This window comes from Nipponia nippon, unplaced genomic scaffold (assembly GCF_047370975.1).
Source record: "Nipponia nippon isolate SJK-2023a ecotype South Korea unplaced genomic scaffold, ASM4737097v1 scaffold_6, whole genome shotgun sequence".
In the NCBI taxonomy this organism is placed as follows: Eukaryota; Metazoa; Chordata; class Aves; order Pelecaniformes; family Threskiornithidae; genus Nipponia; species Nipponia nippon.
In genome coordinates, this window is record NW_028262380.1 from 61,582,409 (window position 1) to 61,600,460 (window position 18,052).

Below are 18,052 nucleotides of genomic sequence, written 5' to 3' on the forward strand. Positions count from 1 at the left end.
TATCCATGGGGTCAGGGGAGGATGTGTGTAGTCTGTAAGGGCTACAAGAGGGAACAGAAGAAGCAGAAGGGCACAGGGGATGAAACCAAAGAGCTTCATCAGGAAAATGCCAGTGGTGGTGAGATGGAGAGATAAAGGAACAGACTCCTACACTGGGTAAAATGGAAATTTCAAAGTCCTGATATAAATCAACCGTACTCTTTCTTTTGCAGGCTCTCCCTGATGTTGTGAGCACTGCTACAAGCATCCGTGGTGCTGGGACAGCAAGCAATCTTGAACACCGATCTTCCCGGTGAAGAGCAGAAGCCGCAGCACTCAAGAAACTGTGGCTGGACGAGATGCTAGAAAACAGCCTGCAGGCTCGCTCTGGATTAGCATAGAGATGCCACCAGGGACTCTTAGCCTGCTTCTTGTCCCTTGATTTCCACCGAACAGCCAAGGGACACTTACGCACCTCTGAAAACCATTACCCCATTCTCAAGTGGCAGCCTGGACTGAAAGGAATAGAAACTGAACTTATAATTGTACTCCAGAGGCAAGAGGCGATTGGCATTGCTGTTGCTGTCTGTAGCTAAACCAGAGGCCTCCAGGCTCCAGGACTGATGAATCCCTTGAAACAAAGACGAAATTTCCCAGGACTGAGGGCTTTGCTAGCCAGTGAGAAGGGAGATGCTTGAGGGCAAGGATCGCTGCATCCCTCAGGTTCAAGCAGCACCTTGCCCCTGCTGACTCAGCAATGGTGAGCAAGGACAGTGTTAAGCACCAACACTCTGCAAAAAGGATAGGCTCTGGGGAAAAGTGCCGTGTCTTAGATTTAAAGCAATGATGATGAAGAAATGAGATTTCCACATCAGCAGATGATGGTCTCTGAATGGTCACAAAGGCTGCTACCCCTACCTTCTCAACTTTGAGAAGTCGTCTGCATTTACCTCCAGAAAACCCTGAGAATCACTGAAAACAGAGCACAAAGCATTTAAAGCATCTCCAGGGGGAGCTCAGATTTAAACTGATGCACCTCTTGCTCCACACCACATCCCCAGTCGCACAGTGATGGTACTCACAACAGCAAAGTCCCTCCAGGAGACAGACACTTTTCTTTAGTCCAATTATTTTTGAACTGTTTAGTGCTCAGAAAAAAAAAGAATGCAAAGTATTTTTATACCCAGGAACATTTTTGTGAGTTCCCTCTAGGTATCTGCAGATGCATTCATGAAGAAGGAAAGCAACTGTGGGTACCTTGGACAACCTGGGAGTCTGCTGTGCTGAATCTGCCTACCCCAGTACCACATCAGGAGTAAGAAAAAAAGAAAAAAAAAGTGATCTGGCAAACTTGAAAACGTGTTAAAAATTGCAGTGATCATCACTAACTCTGCCTGCCAACTTGCGTGTTCATACAGCCACAACCTGCTAATTTAAAATGAAAAAATCCCCACATCATAAAACCATCTCTCTGAAAGACATGACACGAAAACTTACTGACTTCACAGGAGAAACTGAGGCACTGTTTGCTGCCAACTGTAAAAAGAAAACAAATGGAAAGAAAACAGAGAAAGTATTTATTCTCTCGTATCTTTAAGCCACAAGAAGACCCGTAAGTGTTACTCAGAGCAGGTAAGAAGTGTTTAGACAGACTGTAATAGATCAGTTGATGGCGCCCTCTGAATATCCTATCAAGATGAGTAGAGGTGTTTCCACCTCTCCCACAGCTTGGCTGCTTGCTATTTGTTTTATATGCAACATAAATTCAGCAGAAATCTGACTGTCATGCCGGTCACATCAATCCATCAAGGAGTGAATGAGCATCTTGAGAAAGACTGACGCATGACAACAGTAGCGCTTCCACGGTCCAAATTTCCATCCCCTCTCCACTTTATCTAGGCACCAGCAGCAAAGGGTCAGCCTCGCAAATGGGCTACAATGAGCAGCAATCGCTCTTTGAAGTGTACCGGGGACGCGGATGGGTTTTGAGATCCCTGGGGGAATCCTGACTTGATTTTCCTTTTTCCATTTTGCTCCTTCCTTTTCTTTCTTTTTTCCTTCTCCTCTGCTTGCCTCTCCTTTTAATCACACCAAACTCTATCTACCCTGTTTTCACTGCTGTATTGCCAAGTTATGTCCAGACCCTGACACCCACCACCCCTGCAGACAGCTACACCAAAGCGTCTTCATCTTGCAACACTGAGACACATCCAGGAGCCCCCATCTCTGAGCAGAAAGAGAAGATTTTGGAGAGTGACCCAAACCTGACTTACTGCAGTGCCCCAGGGCTAACCCACAGCTCCCATCTTCTGGAGTGACGGTCTCTTACCAAAGGAAGAATTCCATCTTCTACTGTGTTTTCTAAATACCTGCTTCCTAAAATGCAGGATAATACAGCCACCTGAAGATAATTTAAAACTTCACCCACCCTCCCTGCAACACACAGAGTCGTCCCTGCTGAGTTAACAGCACAGATACGATTTCAGCCTGGAAATCACAGCTTAATTATATTTTTGGGTGGGTGGGAGGAATTTGATGGGAGATTTCATTTAGGAAACAATCAGGTCTCGGTTGGGTTAGAAATCAGGATATTAATGTTCTTCATTTTAATTTTCCTCTCTGACTCAGATTCCCACTGTTTGAATTTGAGCTCAATTTGTTCTGTTCATTATGAAGAAATCCACATGAATTTGACATTAAACTGATTATCTCTGAAAACAGTAGCAATAATTTCCCTTTTTCCTGTGTACGTTTCAGATTAAGTCTTTGTGGTTGATATAAAAACGCAGGGGAGAAATAATAAAGCAAAGGGAAATCAAGTATTTATTCTGGAGTGCTACTTAGAAGCTGAGACACGCAACGACAATTATGCATTTGGGAAGAAAAACCAAGGGGCAGGGACAAACAATACCCTCATTTCCATTTCCCATTTCAGCCCGTTTGCATGGGAGCAAACATGGAGTGAATATGGCTTTCCTAGCCAGGAATAATATCTGGCGTGCCAATACCAGGGATCTTAGGGCTTTGTGATGACTGTTTGATGGGCTTTGCTGGCAAGGGCATGCTCCCTCATGAAGGGACCCTTAGGGCCCCAAGGATGAATTCATATTTAAGACTCACCATTCTGCAGTAAGAGCTGCCAGAGGTCCTGGGCTCCAATCCTGCACCAGCAGTCAGGGTCCTGATGACCCCGATAGATCTTAGTGGCCCTGATGAGATCCATCAGGGACCCACACCCCCTGTTCAGCCTTGGACACCCAGTCCTTGCCTTGTGTCTGTCTCCTGGCTGGACCTTGGACCTGGGTTGTAGCCTGGCTTCCAGCCCTGTCTCTGCCAAGATCTCCTGCTGCTCTGGGCTGGACCCTTGGCCAGGGCTGTGGATGGACCATGCTACCAGCACCCAGCTCTGCCTACTGGCTTAAGCCCCTGCGGGACCATGCTCCGTCAGTGAGGCATGGCTTGTGCTTGACTGCCCCTCAGCTCCCAGTTCTTCTCCCTTATGAAACAGTTCTTCTTACAGTTCACTGACGTTTCTTGTCCTTCAGACAAGTGGAGCAGCAATGTAGACCACCAAGAAATCCCTCCAGGAGACCTCCGTGGATGAGGGTGGTGGGGACGGTGTGCAGTGCTTTTAGGGGTGAGGGGACATAAAGCATATATGCATACAGCCAAAAGACAAGAGGTGCACATACTCCCATTTGTATGGCCAGACTGCTATTGCAATGAACTATTAAACTTGCTGCCTAGTTTGTAAGCCAAGACTCAGAGCATTACAGGAGGAGTACAGCACTTGACCCAACATAACAGACTTCTGGAGTAATTTCTATTTTCAAAGAAATCTGGTGGCTTTACCCCTAGCCCATTTATTTCCCCAAAGAGGGAAAAACCATTAAGAAATAGTAAGCCTTTGCCACTACTGAAGATATAGTTCCCCTTATGTGCTAACTCGAATGGATATACAGCTCCATCAGTGCATTTTCCTATGACAAAGCACTGCCTCATACTAGTGACAAACTTCTTTGCTTCTGCTGCTCTAGAGCCTCACCAAAACAAGGAACACTCCTTTCTTTAACAGATAACTTCCATTTTTCCTCTGGAAAGAAAAAATCACACACCCCCCAACTTGAAAACCTGAAGGCTAACAAAGTACCATATAGTTCATGATGACTTTTTTTCTCTCCCAGTTGTCTCATATCCAGAGAGACAGTAATTACTGTATTACCTCTCACCTAAGACATGGATAAAAATAGGCTGGAGTCACATTGCTGTTTTGTGCTATGACTGCTTGTTTGCAAGGCTGTCTGAGCTATCCCAGTGCTTTTTGACAGTAATGCTCTGAAGGTGCAACCAGACCTGTCTCTCATGCTCCTGAGGTGGCCACTTGGACGTACCCAAAGCTCGGGCCCGTGCTGCACCATCAGAGCCCAGCAGCGCTCATGCTCACAGCGGTCCCCTGCAATCCGCTCCTTTTTCCATCAGCACCATGCTGCAAGACATCCCAATTTCCCTTGCTGGCTCCATCCACAGGTACAGCATAGGTCCATGATTAGATTACCAAAGCACAAGTATAGCAGAATTGGAATAACAGTAATGCTGTTAATTGCTTTTAATCTCTAGCTCTTTTTAAAAACTGTCCTTAGCCCAAGTACCAAAAAATCTGCTATGAAAACCAAGCAGACATCTGTTCCGCTTTCTCCTCGGGAACCTAACACAAAGGAAAACTCTGTTTCTGGCTTTCCCTTCATACCTTCTACTTTTCAGCCTTCAGAGTACTAAGTTTTAGCAAACAGTCCATCCTACATGCATCCCTTTTGGTCCAGTTTTTCAGCATTGCATCCAAGTGCCTGTATCAAGACCACTTATACCAAACACCCTACAGGCAAAGGGAGATGTCTTTTTTCTACTCACGAGGTAATCAGCTTGCTTCAGCTTTTACACCCCTGCAAGTTTTCAGCACTGGGAAGAGAAATGTAGAGCACAGGGTGGATGTGAAATAGATGGCAGAAGTATCCAGCCAGAGCCATGGTGGGAAAAACTGAGCAAGGTTGCAGAGTGGGAATGCAAGGAGCAGGAATTCCCCTGGATCCTGAAACAGAGTCCATGACCATGGGGTGGACTCGCATGTTCTTCATTCGATGGTAGAAGAGGAAATACATGGCCAGTTTCTGTTCCCTTCCTCCTGATTTCAGTGGTATAGCAATCCCAAATCCACACCATTACTAAGGCAGAATGAGCAGCAAGGGGAAACAAAGCCTGAAACATTTTGGACTAATCCGTAATTAGATGTCACCTTCAGGAAATATCTGAAATGGTCGTGTATGTCTTCCGATTCAAGAGTGAGTGTAGTTTTCATTACAGAACACATTACGTCAGGCAAGTTTGGGGTTATGCCTGAAATTCCTGGCATGATAAATGAGAATAAGAAAATAAGAGAATAAAAAAATAAGAAAAATAACATTATGCCCAATTACTTTGGGAGGAGGATAGTAAAGGAGGACCTGGAGCTGAAAAAAGCCATAAGCAGTGTGATATCTGCTAAATCAGAAAAAGACATAGTTACATGTCAATGAGGCCTCCCTGCAGAGGAGGGATGCACTAACACAGACACCATATTCCAGACTGATGCCCAGGAGCTTCATGGAGGAAGAAGAGGGGATGGGATGGTATAGAGAGATGCTGGTCATCATACAGGAATACGGATAGCTAGAGCAGTCTTGCCTGGGACATTATCAAGCGGCGGGGGACTGCGAGTACTGTGAATGTGATCAGGGAAAAAAAGGATTAAATGGGAAAGTACCCCAGTTGGAGGATGTGTCACTGCTTTCTGCTCCCATGATAGAAACATGAAAACGCAGCGCTGGCCCAGGATGTGGAGAAGTGGAGTCAGGCCAGAACCTGGAGAATAGGGCAATTCTGGGGAGAAAGGATAATTTTCTCCCTGTTTTAGAAAGGGGGCTGCTGTCTGAAGGCTCTGGGGAAAATACCAGCGCACAAAGAATGTTTAATCTGAGATAATACAGATACTTTCATGCAAAAGGTGTCTAGGCTGGGAGGGCTGGAGAGGGACTCCTGAACAGGTATGCGAGCCTGTTGTATCAACCTCAGGCAGGGAAAGCTACTAACCATACAATTCAAGGCTCGCACTTGACTCCTCTGAGCTTTTATTGCACACTTGTAAATAAAACATTAATGAAACAGCTCCTTTAAAGCTTGATATATATTAAAATATTAAGAGGAAGACAAGAACTGTGAAAACCACATTGCCCTGCTGGTCTGTTCAGGCTGCAGCTCTCTCTGAAGAGACTGAAGAAACAACTTATGCTCTATGCAAAGCCCTAAGACCACGAATGTTTCTTTTCAACTGGAATAAACAGGATAAAGTGTGAAATATCTGGGGCCCCATGCAGCTGGGATTACTGTGATGTCAGGTGTATTTTCCTAGCAGAACTGACCACCTGCTGCTTTGGAGATGCTAACTCCCAAAGAAATGTTTTAACCTCCATTTTGCAGATACTTCTGTCTACTAGAAAAGAAAAAAAAAAAAACAACCCAACAACAATATTCTGCCTGCCTGCATGAAAAAGAGGAAGGATGCCCCTGTATAACAGTACAACTTATTCAAGTCACTTAAGTGTCCCACCAAAAAGGCTTCCCTTCCAAGACAGTTATTAGGCTGCTTCTGCAGTCAGTGGGGAGATTCAGGCCTTCAGGTGATGCATCTCATCCGATGCTATACAAGAAAAATAGCTGGATGAAATCCGCTTTGAAGATGTCTCCCCTGGCAGTTCATTTCCCAACTGACCTTTAAATAACAGCCACATCTAGCAACAGGCTCTCGCCACACTGGGATGAAGATTGCCCACTTGAAACGTCTTCACAGCTTTCCCAATTTATGGTCATACTCCCCTCTTTGCACGGAAAAAAAAAGCCTAAACTTAAAAAGGAGAGATGCCTTTCTTCTGCCGACGAGCCAAGAAGATCCTGTTTGCTAAAGCATTTGCCTTTGTAGCCCCAGCTGCATCGGAGAGCAAGTCAACTACTGCGCTAACTAAAGGAGCAAACATTTCATGCATAACACATTTTGGTTTGCCGCCGAGACGGAGTGATGGATGGCCGAGGGAAACAGCGGTTCTTGCTGTAGCCTTTGTGTGATCCCCGTCTAAATTAGCCCCCCGAGAAGCCCAGCTGTAGATCTCCAGTCTTTGATGCAAAGACAGAGAGAGATGCGAGGGCAGCACATGTGGATAAATCAGGCATTTGCAGTAATGGCATCTTATAGCCATCTTTATCAATGAAGCTTCAGTGCAAAGTGAAAATATCCTGGCACAAAAACCTCCAGAGTGGGTTGAGGGAGAAAAGTACATCTCCATGTTATACCGCCTTCCCCTTTGCACTGATTTGGGCAATATATATAATGTTCAGAGAACTGAATCATATACGTCTAGTTCCCCAGCACTCAGCGGTCAGTACTACTAACAGCATAGTCAAAATCCTTCAAGCCTATCCTCAGGCAAAACTCACCCTAAAATCAGTAGGAATTCTGGGTGAATAAACACTGAACCAAAGTCCCAACTCAATTCTCAGTTGAGCTTTGCAGTCGAACCATCAGGACTGGAAATACTTTTGATTTTCACCACCATGAGAGAACAGCTGGGCCCAATAATCTCAATTCTACCCCCTCTTAATTCCAGCATCAACTGGGCAGATATGCAAAACAGAATTTGGCATCTGGTTGCTCGAGGCTAAGCCATAAAGTAGTTGTACTGGAGGAGGAAGAAACCAGTCTCTGAGGCTCTTTTTCTGGTATTCCCTTACCGTTGTTTTCCTGCAACTTCCTGAAAAAGACTTTTTTTAAAAAAGCTGTTCAGATTTCCTCCTGTGCCAGGCACCACATTTTGTTTGGCATATACGTTTCTGATAGCCTTTCCTCCGCAGATGTCTATAAAGTTCATACCAGTCAGTTCTTCAAACTAGGAATATTAACACCAATGCAGACAATTTTGTTCCAAGCACAGTTTTTTCTTACATCTATGCTCTGCTGTTCATTTTTGCTTCTGTAAAGATGACAGTATTGCTACATACCCAGGACAATCAGGACTCCTGTGATGCTTAACACAGGCTGTACGGTGCCATAATGGCCCATTTTCACCCTCAGCAATGAGGCCTGACACCTCAGCAGCTTCTGGCACTAGCAGTTTGCTGAGGGAAAGGGGAGATTTCTTTTCAACTTCATTTCATTTATCTTTTTCACTTTTCCTAACTCCCTTCCAGAAATGCCAATTCTTGAAAATGCATGTGTAAAAATAAAGAAAGAAAAGGAAAAAAAGGCACCAACCACCACAAAACCTCCTCCCAGTTATCATTGTAACATTTCTTATGTGGGATAATAGGGTCCAGTGCCATTCAAGGTGAGGAGGAGGGGGGAGGAGGGTAAAGGGGCAACACATTTCAGACTCCTTAAAGCCATCACAAGAGTTAGAGATATGAAAAATAGTTTATAATTACCTCTGTTGAGTGACGCTGAACTGTTTATATCTCCAGTAATAAAGGAAGACTCGGACTGCTTTCGAACTGTGTCATTCCACATCCTACGAATCCGGCTCTGAAGAGGGATTGAACCACAGCAGGTAATGAATTTTTAGCAGCTGCACATAGGTTTCTTTCTGCCTCACTAAAGATGGCTATTGGCATGTCTAGCTCAGGATGAGACTTGTTTCTAGCCAGCTGTAAGCAAGCTGTTGCTGTTTTGCTATAACCCGCCTCGTGCATGCCAGACCCTGCCTGACTAACTTCATAACACAAACGCCTATCTCAAAGAAGAAGTGCATAATTGGATTGCTTACATCTTAATTAAAAAAAGCAATAGATATCGTATACGAGAGAAACCCAGACCTGTGTGAGTTACAGATTTACCAATATAGCACCAAATAATGGAAAAATAACTTACACACAGAAGCATGCATGCTTCCCGTACTATCTCAGATAGCTTGTGTCTTGTTTTTTGTGACGTGTAACAGAAGACTTGATGTGTGTCTTGGTGTCCCTGAATGAACAGAAGTTTTCTATAGCTACTATCCATCTTGGAGAATATTTGGGGAAAAAAAATCCCCCACAAATGAATGACTTCTGTTCCCCTGCTGAAAAATCTGTGAGGGTTTTGGCATCTGTGGTATAGCTTCTGTTGCTGGGGAAACAGTGCCCCGAACATGTTGGCCTTCTGTTTTGTTACTCAAATATGCTGTGGAGTATCTACCTCCGTGGCTTTTATGCCACTGTCTCGCTCCTCCCCAACTAGACCTCGCAAAAGATCAAAAAAACAGCCAATATGCATCTTGCAAGCGGTTGAACCACAATTCCTGAGTGAACATGACCAGGGAACCCAGGTGTCCAGGGGAAACTCTCCCTCACCTCACCTCTCAGAGTATGATGCACGTGTCCCACGGCTGTGTGAAAGTGGTGCTAGGTGGTCTGGGGGATTGGGAAGGCCGGTTCCCACTGTGACAGACCATGTTTTTCCTAATTGCTAAAATTCCAGTGCTTCCTGTAGTGGGATATTAGCCATGTGAGATCTTCCAAGGCTTACTCATGTGGTCACAGCTGAAAAGTGCCTCCTAGTCTACTCATTCACTATGTAGTAACGGCATCTCCTAATCATGCATTAGCCCTCTATAAATGGAAGCACAACGTGACACGACACCCATGCACTTTTACAGAAATTATTTTTCACCTGGACATTTAATCTATTGTATTTCTCTGACATGATCCATTGTGGATTAATTATTCTGTTTCTTAAGTGCTTTTCAGAGAAAAAAAAAGGATCTTAGGAGTTTTCGTCCTCATGGACTTCTCTATTCAAAAGTTAGGAGTCAGATGCTTTCAACAACTCAGACTGATCCATCCCCTCTCCATTACCCGTGTGAGGTTTCTCCTGCCTACAGTAGGTCTCAGGCACTTCCATCCTTCCAAGGACAAGCTTCTGCAGGCAAAATAATCTTCCTTGGTACCTCAAACCCCACCTGCCACGAGGTGACTGCTGCCAGGAGACTCAGTTCACCCTCAAAAGGGCTTGTTTTCTTATGCTGAGACTGCCAAGAGGGAGGGCCCATTAAAGTCAACTCTTCTCAGAGAGGAGGGCACCTACCCAGTAGCTAAGTTATGTAAAACCAAATCAGCCACCTAACTTGCTGGATATAGTGAGTTTTGGACATTATTGGTTACTGTGGGATTTGATAGCCTACTGGAGACAGGCTCCGTATTCTATTGCTGTAATTTGCCCTGCGTAACATCCAGACCTATGTAAATACCAAAGTGGAGGTCTTGAATGACATCTTGGAAACCAGCGAAAATAAGTAATAACTTGCTCCAAGACATAAATCGCAAATTAGGTTTCCCTGGAAGGTTATAAACTGTAACTCGCTGCATGTCTTTCATAATTTAATAGTGGAACTGTCATGTATAATTACTTCCATTAGTAATACTGAATAAATTTGTGTTTGGTTTCTATTGATTAAGAAGTAAGCTTCTTCATTTTATATGAACTGTTCGTCCATAAATCTGCATCTGTGCATACAAGTTAGCTTCAAAATTGCTAAGTGCACCAACTACACAAAACCTGATTTTTCAGGTGACCAAAGCATAACAAATCCAGTAACTTAATAAGATAATCTCACCCCAATGGATTCTCCTAAGAGGTCTATAAACTAAGGTGAATTGAGTGAGGCAAGGAATTGATCAAACCACCGAATGCCAGAAAGCAAGCCCTTTCACTGTGAAGGCTATTGCAAGACTCTTGCAGTCTTTTTTTAGCAAGAAAAATACTTGGTGGTTATAGCATCATTCCTGTACGTGGTAATAGCAGTGACAACAACCTTCAGCTCATGATTAAAGGACGTACTGAGATGTAGCATAGCTGACAAAATGTTCCCAGCTCCTGATTCCCATGGAAAGTGGGTAGGACAGCTCAGGTGATGACCACCCACCTGCCTCTGCAAGGCAAATTTGGACTTTTTATTCTCATCACAATTATGTAGAATGTTCTTGGAGAGCCACTAACTGCCATCACATCCCAAAGGAAGCTACCGTGTTGAATTCAGGTCCAGGAGGGAAAGAAATCTCTGTGGGTGCACTGGGGAGAACCCTAAGGCATCTCCTTTGGTGCCGAGAGGAGCTTCCCTCCCAGCGTAGCCACGAAGGGTATCGGCGCGGTGGTGCAAAGCACCGGGGCATGGACAAGAAGTGTGGGTTACCTGTGAGCCTGTGGAATATCTTCCAGGTGTCCGTGACCCCGAGGTTTTTCCTGAGCCGATAGAGCTCTCTGTACTTTTCCCACTACAGCAATGCGTGCGCAGGCATTTTCCATACTCTTTACGTACCTAGTCAAGGAAAGAGCAATGGCGGTTAGCGGGCAGCTCCTCCTCCAACCCACTGCCTTCTGTTTTTCAACATGGCCCCTGATTTTTCCTCAGTGGTTCATTAAAATGATAGTTGTTGCAGTACATGGGGAAGAAGCCTATTACACCTTGCAGCTGAATGCTCTCAATACGTGAGCTCACCGTTTACGATGGTGTAAGGGACTGCTTTTATGCAGCAAAGCTGCTCACTGACACCAGTTGGTTGTAGCTTCCTCTGAGGCACATCAAAGGAGCACAGGAGAAACTACAGATACACTATTTATGACTGAAAATTAATACCCTCATAGATTTGATATAAACTAGCATATTGGCTCATCAAGGTACTAAAAGTTATTGCTTCTGGCAGGGGACTAAGAAGAAAAAATTCCAAAAGAAACATATAAGAGCTATTGATTTTTTTTTTTTAAATTATTTCTTGCAGTCAAATTGAAACTTGAGGAAACTGTGGAGCCAGCAGCCCTAGAGATTATATTCCCAGTGCACAGGGGTGGCTGGAGCCTGCTTTCCCACAGCACTGTGCAAGCCAGTCATGTTTTAAATGGGCATTGCAGTCAAACCAGGCCAACTCCTTTCCTGGAGTAAAGCTGTGCCACCTCCTTTGCTTCACGGGAACTACGCTGACTTGTGCCAGGGCAGGATCTAAGCTTTGACTGAGCTTCAGGTGTGTTTTTTTATGGGCAGCAATACCCAGAAACCAGATGGGACAAGATTGAAAATGAGCAGACTGTACTGAAAAGCCACAAGCAGGTCATATTGCCCATTGACAAAAAAAAAGCCAAAAAAACCCCATGCATGTCCAAAACACCAGTTGAAGTTCCTTGGAGCACACGGTTAGCCATGAAATTTTGCCAGACTATCTATGAGCATTTCAAAACTCTGTGAAACAACTGTTTAAATAGCAAATTACAGCTTTTTCATTAGGCTCTTCCTTAAGCGCTTGAGACAAACACAATACCACGAGTGCCCAATATGCTCGAGTGCCTAATCAATCCTTTGCTGAGAGAAAATAATTCAATTGCTTTAATTAGCCACCCACTGCTTGCCTCTCTGCAGCTTTTTGCTGATTTTCTAGTCCATGATAGATAGGATAGCAAAGGATATTTTTTTTCCCCTCCTCTGAAATAATTCCTCCCTCAGCTCTTGGGTCAGAGAGATGCATCCACTCCACAGCAAGGTACCAGCTGCATTCTCTTTCCGAATATGCAGCCATAAATCAGGAGTGATCCCACAGTCATCAGTCATGCTTTAAGGGTATAGACCGTCTTGAGACAAAAAAGAGAACGGTTCTGCCGTGCCGAGTGAGCACCCGGATAGCTAAGGAGGCTGTGGTGCTGTTCTGGGATGCCAGGTTAGGAACTGATCCTTTGCGAGGTGCATTGGAGGCGAGAGGATGGACCAGTAAGAATGGTGCAGAAATTCAAACTGCTCATCAAAGAGACACCTGCGGGTTTAATTAGTGACGGTGATGCTTCCTACGTTCTTATTACTACCTTGCCTGGAAACTTTCCTGCTGAAAGTTTTGGGATCATCAGCAGGCAGCTGCATCTAGATAAAGCTTTTAAGCTTTTTAAGCTGCACAAATTTGAGATGAAATGACAAGGACAAAACTCTGAACCCCAAAAGTCTGCCTTTGGTTTACAGAATGACATTTTTGCACAGCTCTGCAGATCCTTCCAGAGGCATCACTCACAGAGCTCACTTGCTACCATGAATTTTGCTTGTGTTTTCATAGGTCAGATCTCCATTGCCTGTATAGGAAAATGTGAGTAACACAGGAGCAAGCCCAGGGCTCTCAGGTGAGGAACAGACCTCAACATAGCCCTAACTTTAACCAGTAAGCCATTTCACCAAAAGCTGCTGGTTACACTGAGAAACTGGGACCCAGATGTATTCATGTATAAACTCTTCCCTATGTTTATACTGGATAAAGAAACTGCCCTTTAAAACCAAGATGTACATAAAAAATTATCAGCAGACATGCACAGAATTGGAGAGCTCTGTACTACTGAATTTCAGCGGAGAATAAAATGGTTCTTAAAAATATTTATTACTGATAGTCAGAGGCTGTAAGTTTGATCTACACATACACACAGAGATTTTTATTTTGATTTTTTTTTTTCCTCAGAGTTTACCTAAGTTACTCCGCTGTTATCTTGCAAATGTTAATTGGGGCATACTTCAAGTTCCACCAAGAAGCACTTACTGTGCTTGCTTTGAGGAAGATTTCCAAAAGCCCACATTAGAACCCAGAGCTAATGAACTGTTGCAGAGCACAGATCCTTCAGTTCTTAAAAAAGCGGGGGAAGCAGCCCCTGTAACATACCATCAACGCATATATGCTGCTATAGGAAGGGGTGATTTCCTGCAGGGACTGCAAATGAGGATGTAAAGCTCCATTTTGCTGCGAGCGCCCAACCACGCGAGGACGCTCCGGATGCTGGTGGAGTCGTGCCTGTCTCGCGCTGGCATGTGGGAAAGGAGAATCTGGCCGATAGCAGGCAAAGCCCTTTTACAGGTTTGCTACTGTAAAGCCCTGCAAACTGTCAGCTGCCTTTTCCCTTGCCTCCAACGCGCTCAAAATGCCACTGCCACATATCTTCGTTATCACCGCATTCCCCTGCATCTTGCCGGTTTCCAGTCTAAACACCACCCTTATTAGGCGCAGGGAGATAAATCTGCGTAAGACGAATTCAGGGCACACAGATGATGTTATGCTGCGGTTGTTAGGCAACAAAACACCCCGTTACCACCTCTTTTGCCGCTGGGAACAGTCTGTCTTACCTTTTTCTGGAGGACACAATGGAAAATGAATATAAACATTCCCTGCAGAGAATTGAATATGGTGAAGAGATACGCCATGATGACTGTGCTTTCATTAATATACATGAGTCCGAACGCCCAGGTCAGTCCTAATAGGCAGAGTAGGGCTATTGCACCTATAACCCAGGACCTGTTAGGAGAAACAAAACAAAAAAAAAAAAAAAGGGATTGGTTTTTCATTTACAAAGGAAGGCACATGTCTACAAGCAGGAGGACTTTGCCCATGGTTTTAGCAAAAAGAAAATAGCATATCAAAATGAGTCGTGGGGATTTTTGTCTTCAAGCTGGATGCAGTTTACAAATCTTCAAGCTTGAGGAAATAAACAGGAATGGAAATCTTATGAGCACAGGAATTTATCATAACCAAAGCATATTTGTAACCACAATGTTTCTTTTCTTTTTTTTTTTTATGTGAAAGCAGTGTGTATGTAAATGACATGTAGATGCTATTTCTGCAAATGGCAGGAAAAGAAAATAAACCAACCAGAACAACAACTCTAAATGTCACTTTTTTAGTGTCCACTGGTTTCACTGGGGCAGGAGTGCCAGCTGGATTAGCTTCTTTACGCTTAACACCAAGACACATGTATTGCTGCATTTTAGCTAGTCTCTCATATGCCTGTAAGCCAGATATAAACAATTACAAGCAGGTGGGCAAGCCCTCACCGCTTGCCAGATTGGCTCCACACAAGGAGGCTCTCTGCGATGCTGCTTCACACTTCTTCCACCCTGTGATGAGGGGAAATATAGATACACATATAGGCGCTCACACACTGTATTTGCTAAAACAGTAGCTGCTGCCACACTTCTGCTCGGAGAACAGGAGGGGCAAACCTTCACATCGGCTGCAAAACTAAGATTATCACTTGCTTCACCCTGGGAGGGAAGTGGGAGTAGGGGTGCAGCCACTGCTTGGCCCCAAACGTTGTTCAAGCAAATACGGGTAGCCTGCAGTTTCTGCTTGCTTTCGCCCAGTGACTTTATGGTTGGACAGACAGAGCTGGGGACACGGGACGGCTGCTGGATGTTATTGTTTTCAGTGTATTTTCAGGAAAGCTGAAAGCTGTGCTGGGATGGCAGGAGAAGTATTCCATGTTACCCTGCTAAATAACATTTAGTTATCTGCTAAATTAACTTCTCAGAGACTGATCTTCCAATACCAGGACATGACATGAAGTGTGACAAGCAGGATAGGAACTGGGTCCTGCTCCTAGCCATCTCCCTAGTTTCCACATGCTAAATTACCTACAACTTTAAAGGAATTGCTGCTGCACAGGAGAGGGAGTCAGCTTCTAGCTGGGAAGCACAGCGGGAAGTGCGTAGCAAGCAGCACTGTGAGCATCCCTTTGCCCTTTCCCTCAAGGCCTTGATTTTCTTCTGTTTTCCCCTGGTATCATTAGGTGTAACATCATAGAAATGAATGCAATGATACCCAACCTTTGCAGCCCTTTCTCACCGTTTAACCCTTCAGTTTCCCAAAGCAGACAAGCCTGCAGCCAGCCAGCACCTCTGCTTCCTTGTCTGCCCCAAAGCAGCCTGGGGTGCTGCAGAAGGGCTTGCAGGGAAAAGGACCTACCTACGTTTCTAAGCCACTTCAGCCTCATAAAAACTGGGCTAGGGTTTGGGCATATTTGGGCTTCTGTCTGCTAAGCAGAGCATGGGGCAAGGGGGAGAAAGATGAAGCAGCAGCAGCTTAAGGGAAAAACAAGTCCTGCAGAGGTCAGGCAGGCAGTCTCCACTCTGGCGACTCCATGGCAGCTGCAGCCTTGAATCCTTTCCCTTCTACCAGGGCTTGTCACAAACAGAAGCACACCGATGTTGTATTCATGTTTTCTGTTGTTTTTTTCTTTAGGTATTAGAATGAAAATACAGCATTAAGTCTTCCACAGAAGTTTATAAAATATGTATTATTTAACCACATGACCAGAAGAGCTCCCTAAGGTAACTGCTTATTAAGGCAGTTCTTTAAAAATCACTATTATGTATCTAGCAGACCAGAACAGCTCCTTTGAAGCACTTCCCGTCAATCCCGCTAATAAATATTTAGCATGATGCAAATTGAAAATGCACTCTCAAAATCCTTCAGAAAGGTAGCCACTAGATAAAGGTTCCAGATTTAGCCACTTGATATATTTTTTCTCCCTGAGATTCCACCATCAGTGAGAGCACATTATCATCTTAATTGCATGGCAATTTAAAAAATACAAATAATTTTTTTTCTTTAAAGAAAGAACAACAAATGAAATGGAAAACACACTCCCCCCCCCCTCTCCTCCACGATTAAAAGCTTGCTGCATTTACAGAGTTTTCTGAAAATGATTCCCAGGATATCAGAAAACTATTCTGCTCTGAAGCACAGCCAGTTCTTGAACCCGATTAAAGAGCCTTTGGCTGCAGAGGTGTGCAGGAGCGAAACAGCTATTTAGTGCTGCCTTCAGTGATGGAAAGGAATCTGTGGGTTAGAAGACCCTCAACAGTGCAAACTGCATGTGTTACAGTGTTGTGCTTCAGAAAACAAGACCTGGAGATAAAGAGGGCGTGGAGATTACTTTGAATAGCTCCATCCCGTATCCGCAGAAAAAAAAAGAACCAAGCAATGAAAGAGAACATGGGAATGATGCTTCAAGAATGAACACAAAGGACTCTTCACCAGAAGAACAAACTGAAAGTCTACTGCAAAGTTGATTTGCTTCTATTTTGTGCTACTGTGCATTACTTTTTGGTTGCAGGAGAAAAAGCACAGATGCCCTAAGGCATGTAATTTCTAGGCATTTTTGGCTTTCTTCGCAGTTTCTTTTGATGTGGCTTGTGGTTTGTTGTTTTTTTTTTTTCTCTTTGTACAGACTTGCTGTTGCTTTTTCATGTTTTTTCTTTTCTGTAGTGCAATTTTATAGCAATAAAGAAACAAAACCGTCCCTGTTTTGGTGTAATTGAAAATCCAAAATTTATAATTAGGGACAATTAGGTACTCCAATGATTAAGGAGAAAGTCTCCAATGCACCGAACACAGATTTGCTTACACTGGTCCCATTAACTAGCATGGGAATCATGGGGATTACCACCCATGCACCTTTCTCAAAATTTACTTCTGTATTTATATTACCATAAAGCACTCTCAGTGACAGAGCACAGTAGACCAGTGGGTTGCTATCGGTATAACAAGTCTGTACTACACAGGATTAACTTGGGAACATTCACCTTGAATTCAAGTAATGTCCAATCAAAGAATATAAAGCCAATATGGTGACAATTGGTTGGCAATACATATGCAGCACATTTACTCTGCATGTTAGCTGTATGCCTGACTGTTTTCCTGCACAGTTTGCTCTTCTGCCTCAAATGCGAATGACAGAAGCTTTAATGATTTTTCAATATTGATCTGACAGCTGGTTCATGAGACCACACTGATAAATGAAATTTATCAGCCATTCAGGTCATTCTTACTTGATGAAGGGTCTGTTATCCTCATAGCTAAAGAATGCGTAGACATAAAGACAAGAACACCAACATTAGAAATATAACGACATAGAGAATACAGCTTACTGCTAGTCCCCCTTCCTTCTCCCACCAGCCATCACCAAAACCAAAGGTGGACTGGCATCAGGTGTGCCTGCTACACACCAGCCAGCCTGGCTCGCTGCCCCAGGGAATTGAAACACGACCAAGGACTCTGGCTTCATGCACAGAAGCAAGCATCGTTAGCTGCAAGCTGCAGCTACCCCTCCTGGCTCTGATCACGCAACTGTTAATTGACTTTGAAACCTTTTTTAAAAATCATGGGTATGTCTGGAGAAGATGAATTTTGAAACTCCAGCATAGCCACCACAGAAGGCTTTCATGCG

The 18,052-nt window shown here is 44.1% G+C and overlaps 1 protein-coding gene across 3 annotated transcripts in view; it reads right to left on the reverse strand.

Annotated features, from left to right (window-relative positions):
* Nucleotides 1-18,052, reverse strand: part of ADGRL3 (adhesion G protein-coupled receptor L3) — a 513,913-nt gene that overhangs the window by 16,825 nt on the left and 479,036 nt on the right. For 2 of the 3 annotated variants that reach the window (XM_087736050.1, XM_087736049.1), the window contains exons 21-24: nucleotides 17,655-17,681; nucleotides 14,172-14,340; nucleotides 11,226-11,351; nucleotides 8,485-8,581 (exon numbers count right to left, since the gene is read on the reverse strand). In XM_087736050.1, the coding sequence (XP_087592176.1) occupies nucleotides 8,485-8,581; nucleotides 11,226-11,351; nucleotides 14,172-14,340; nucleotides 17,655-17,681 (419 nt within the window). The remainder of the gene's footprint in view (nucleotides 1-8,484; nucleotides 8,582-11,225; nucleotides 11,352-14,171; nucleotides 14,341-17,654; nucleotides 17,682-18,052) is intronic. The other variant, XM_087736051.1, reaches the window with a different exon arrangement.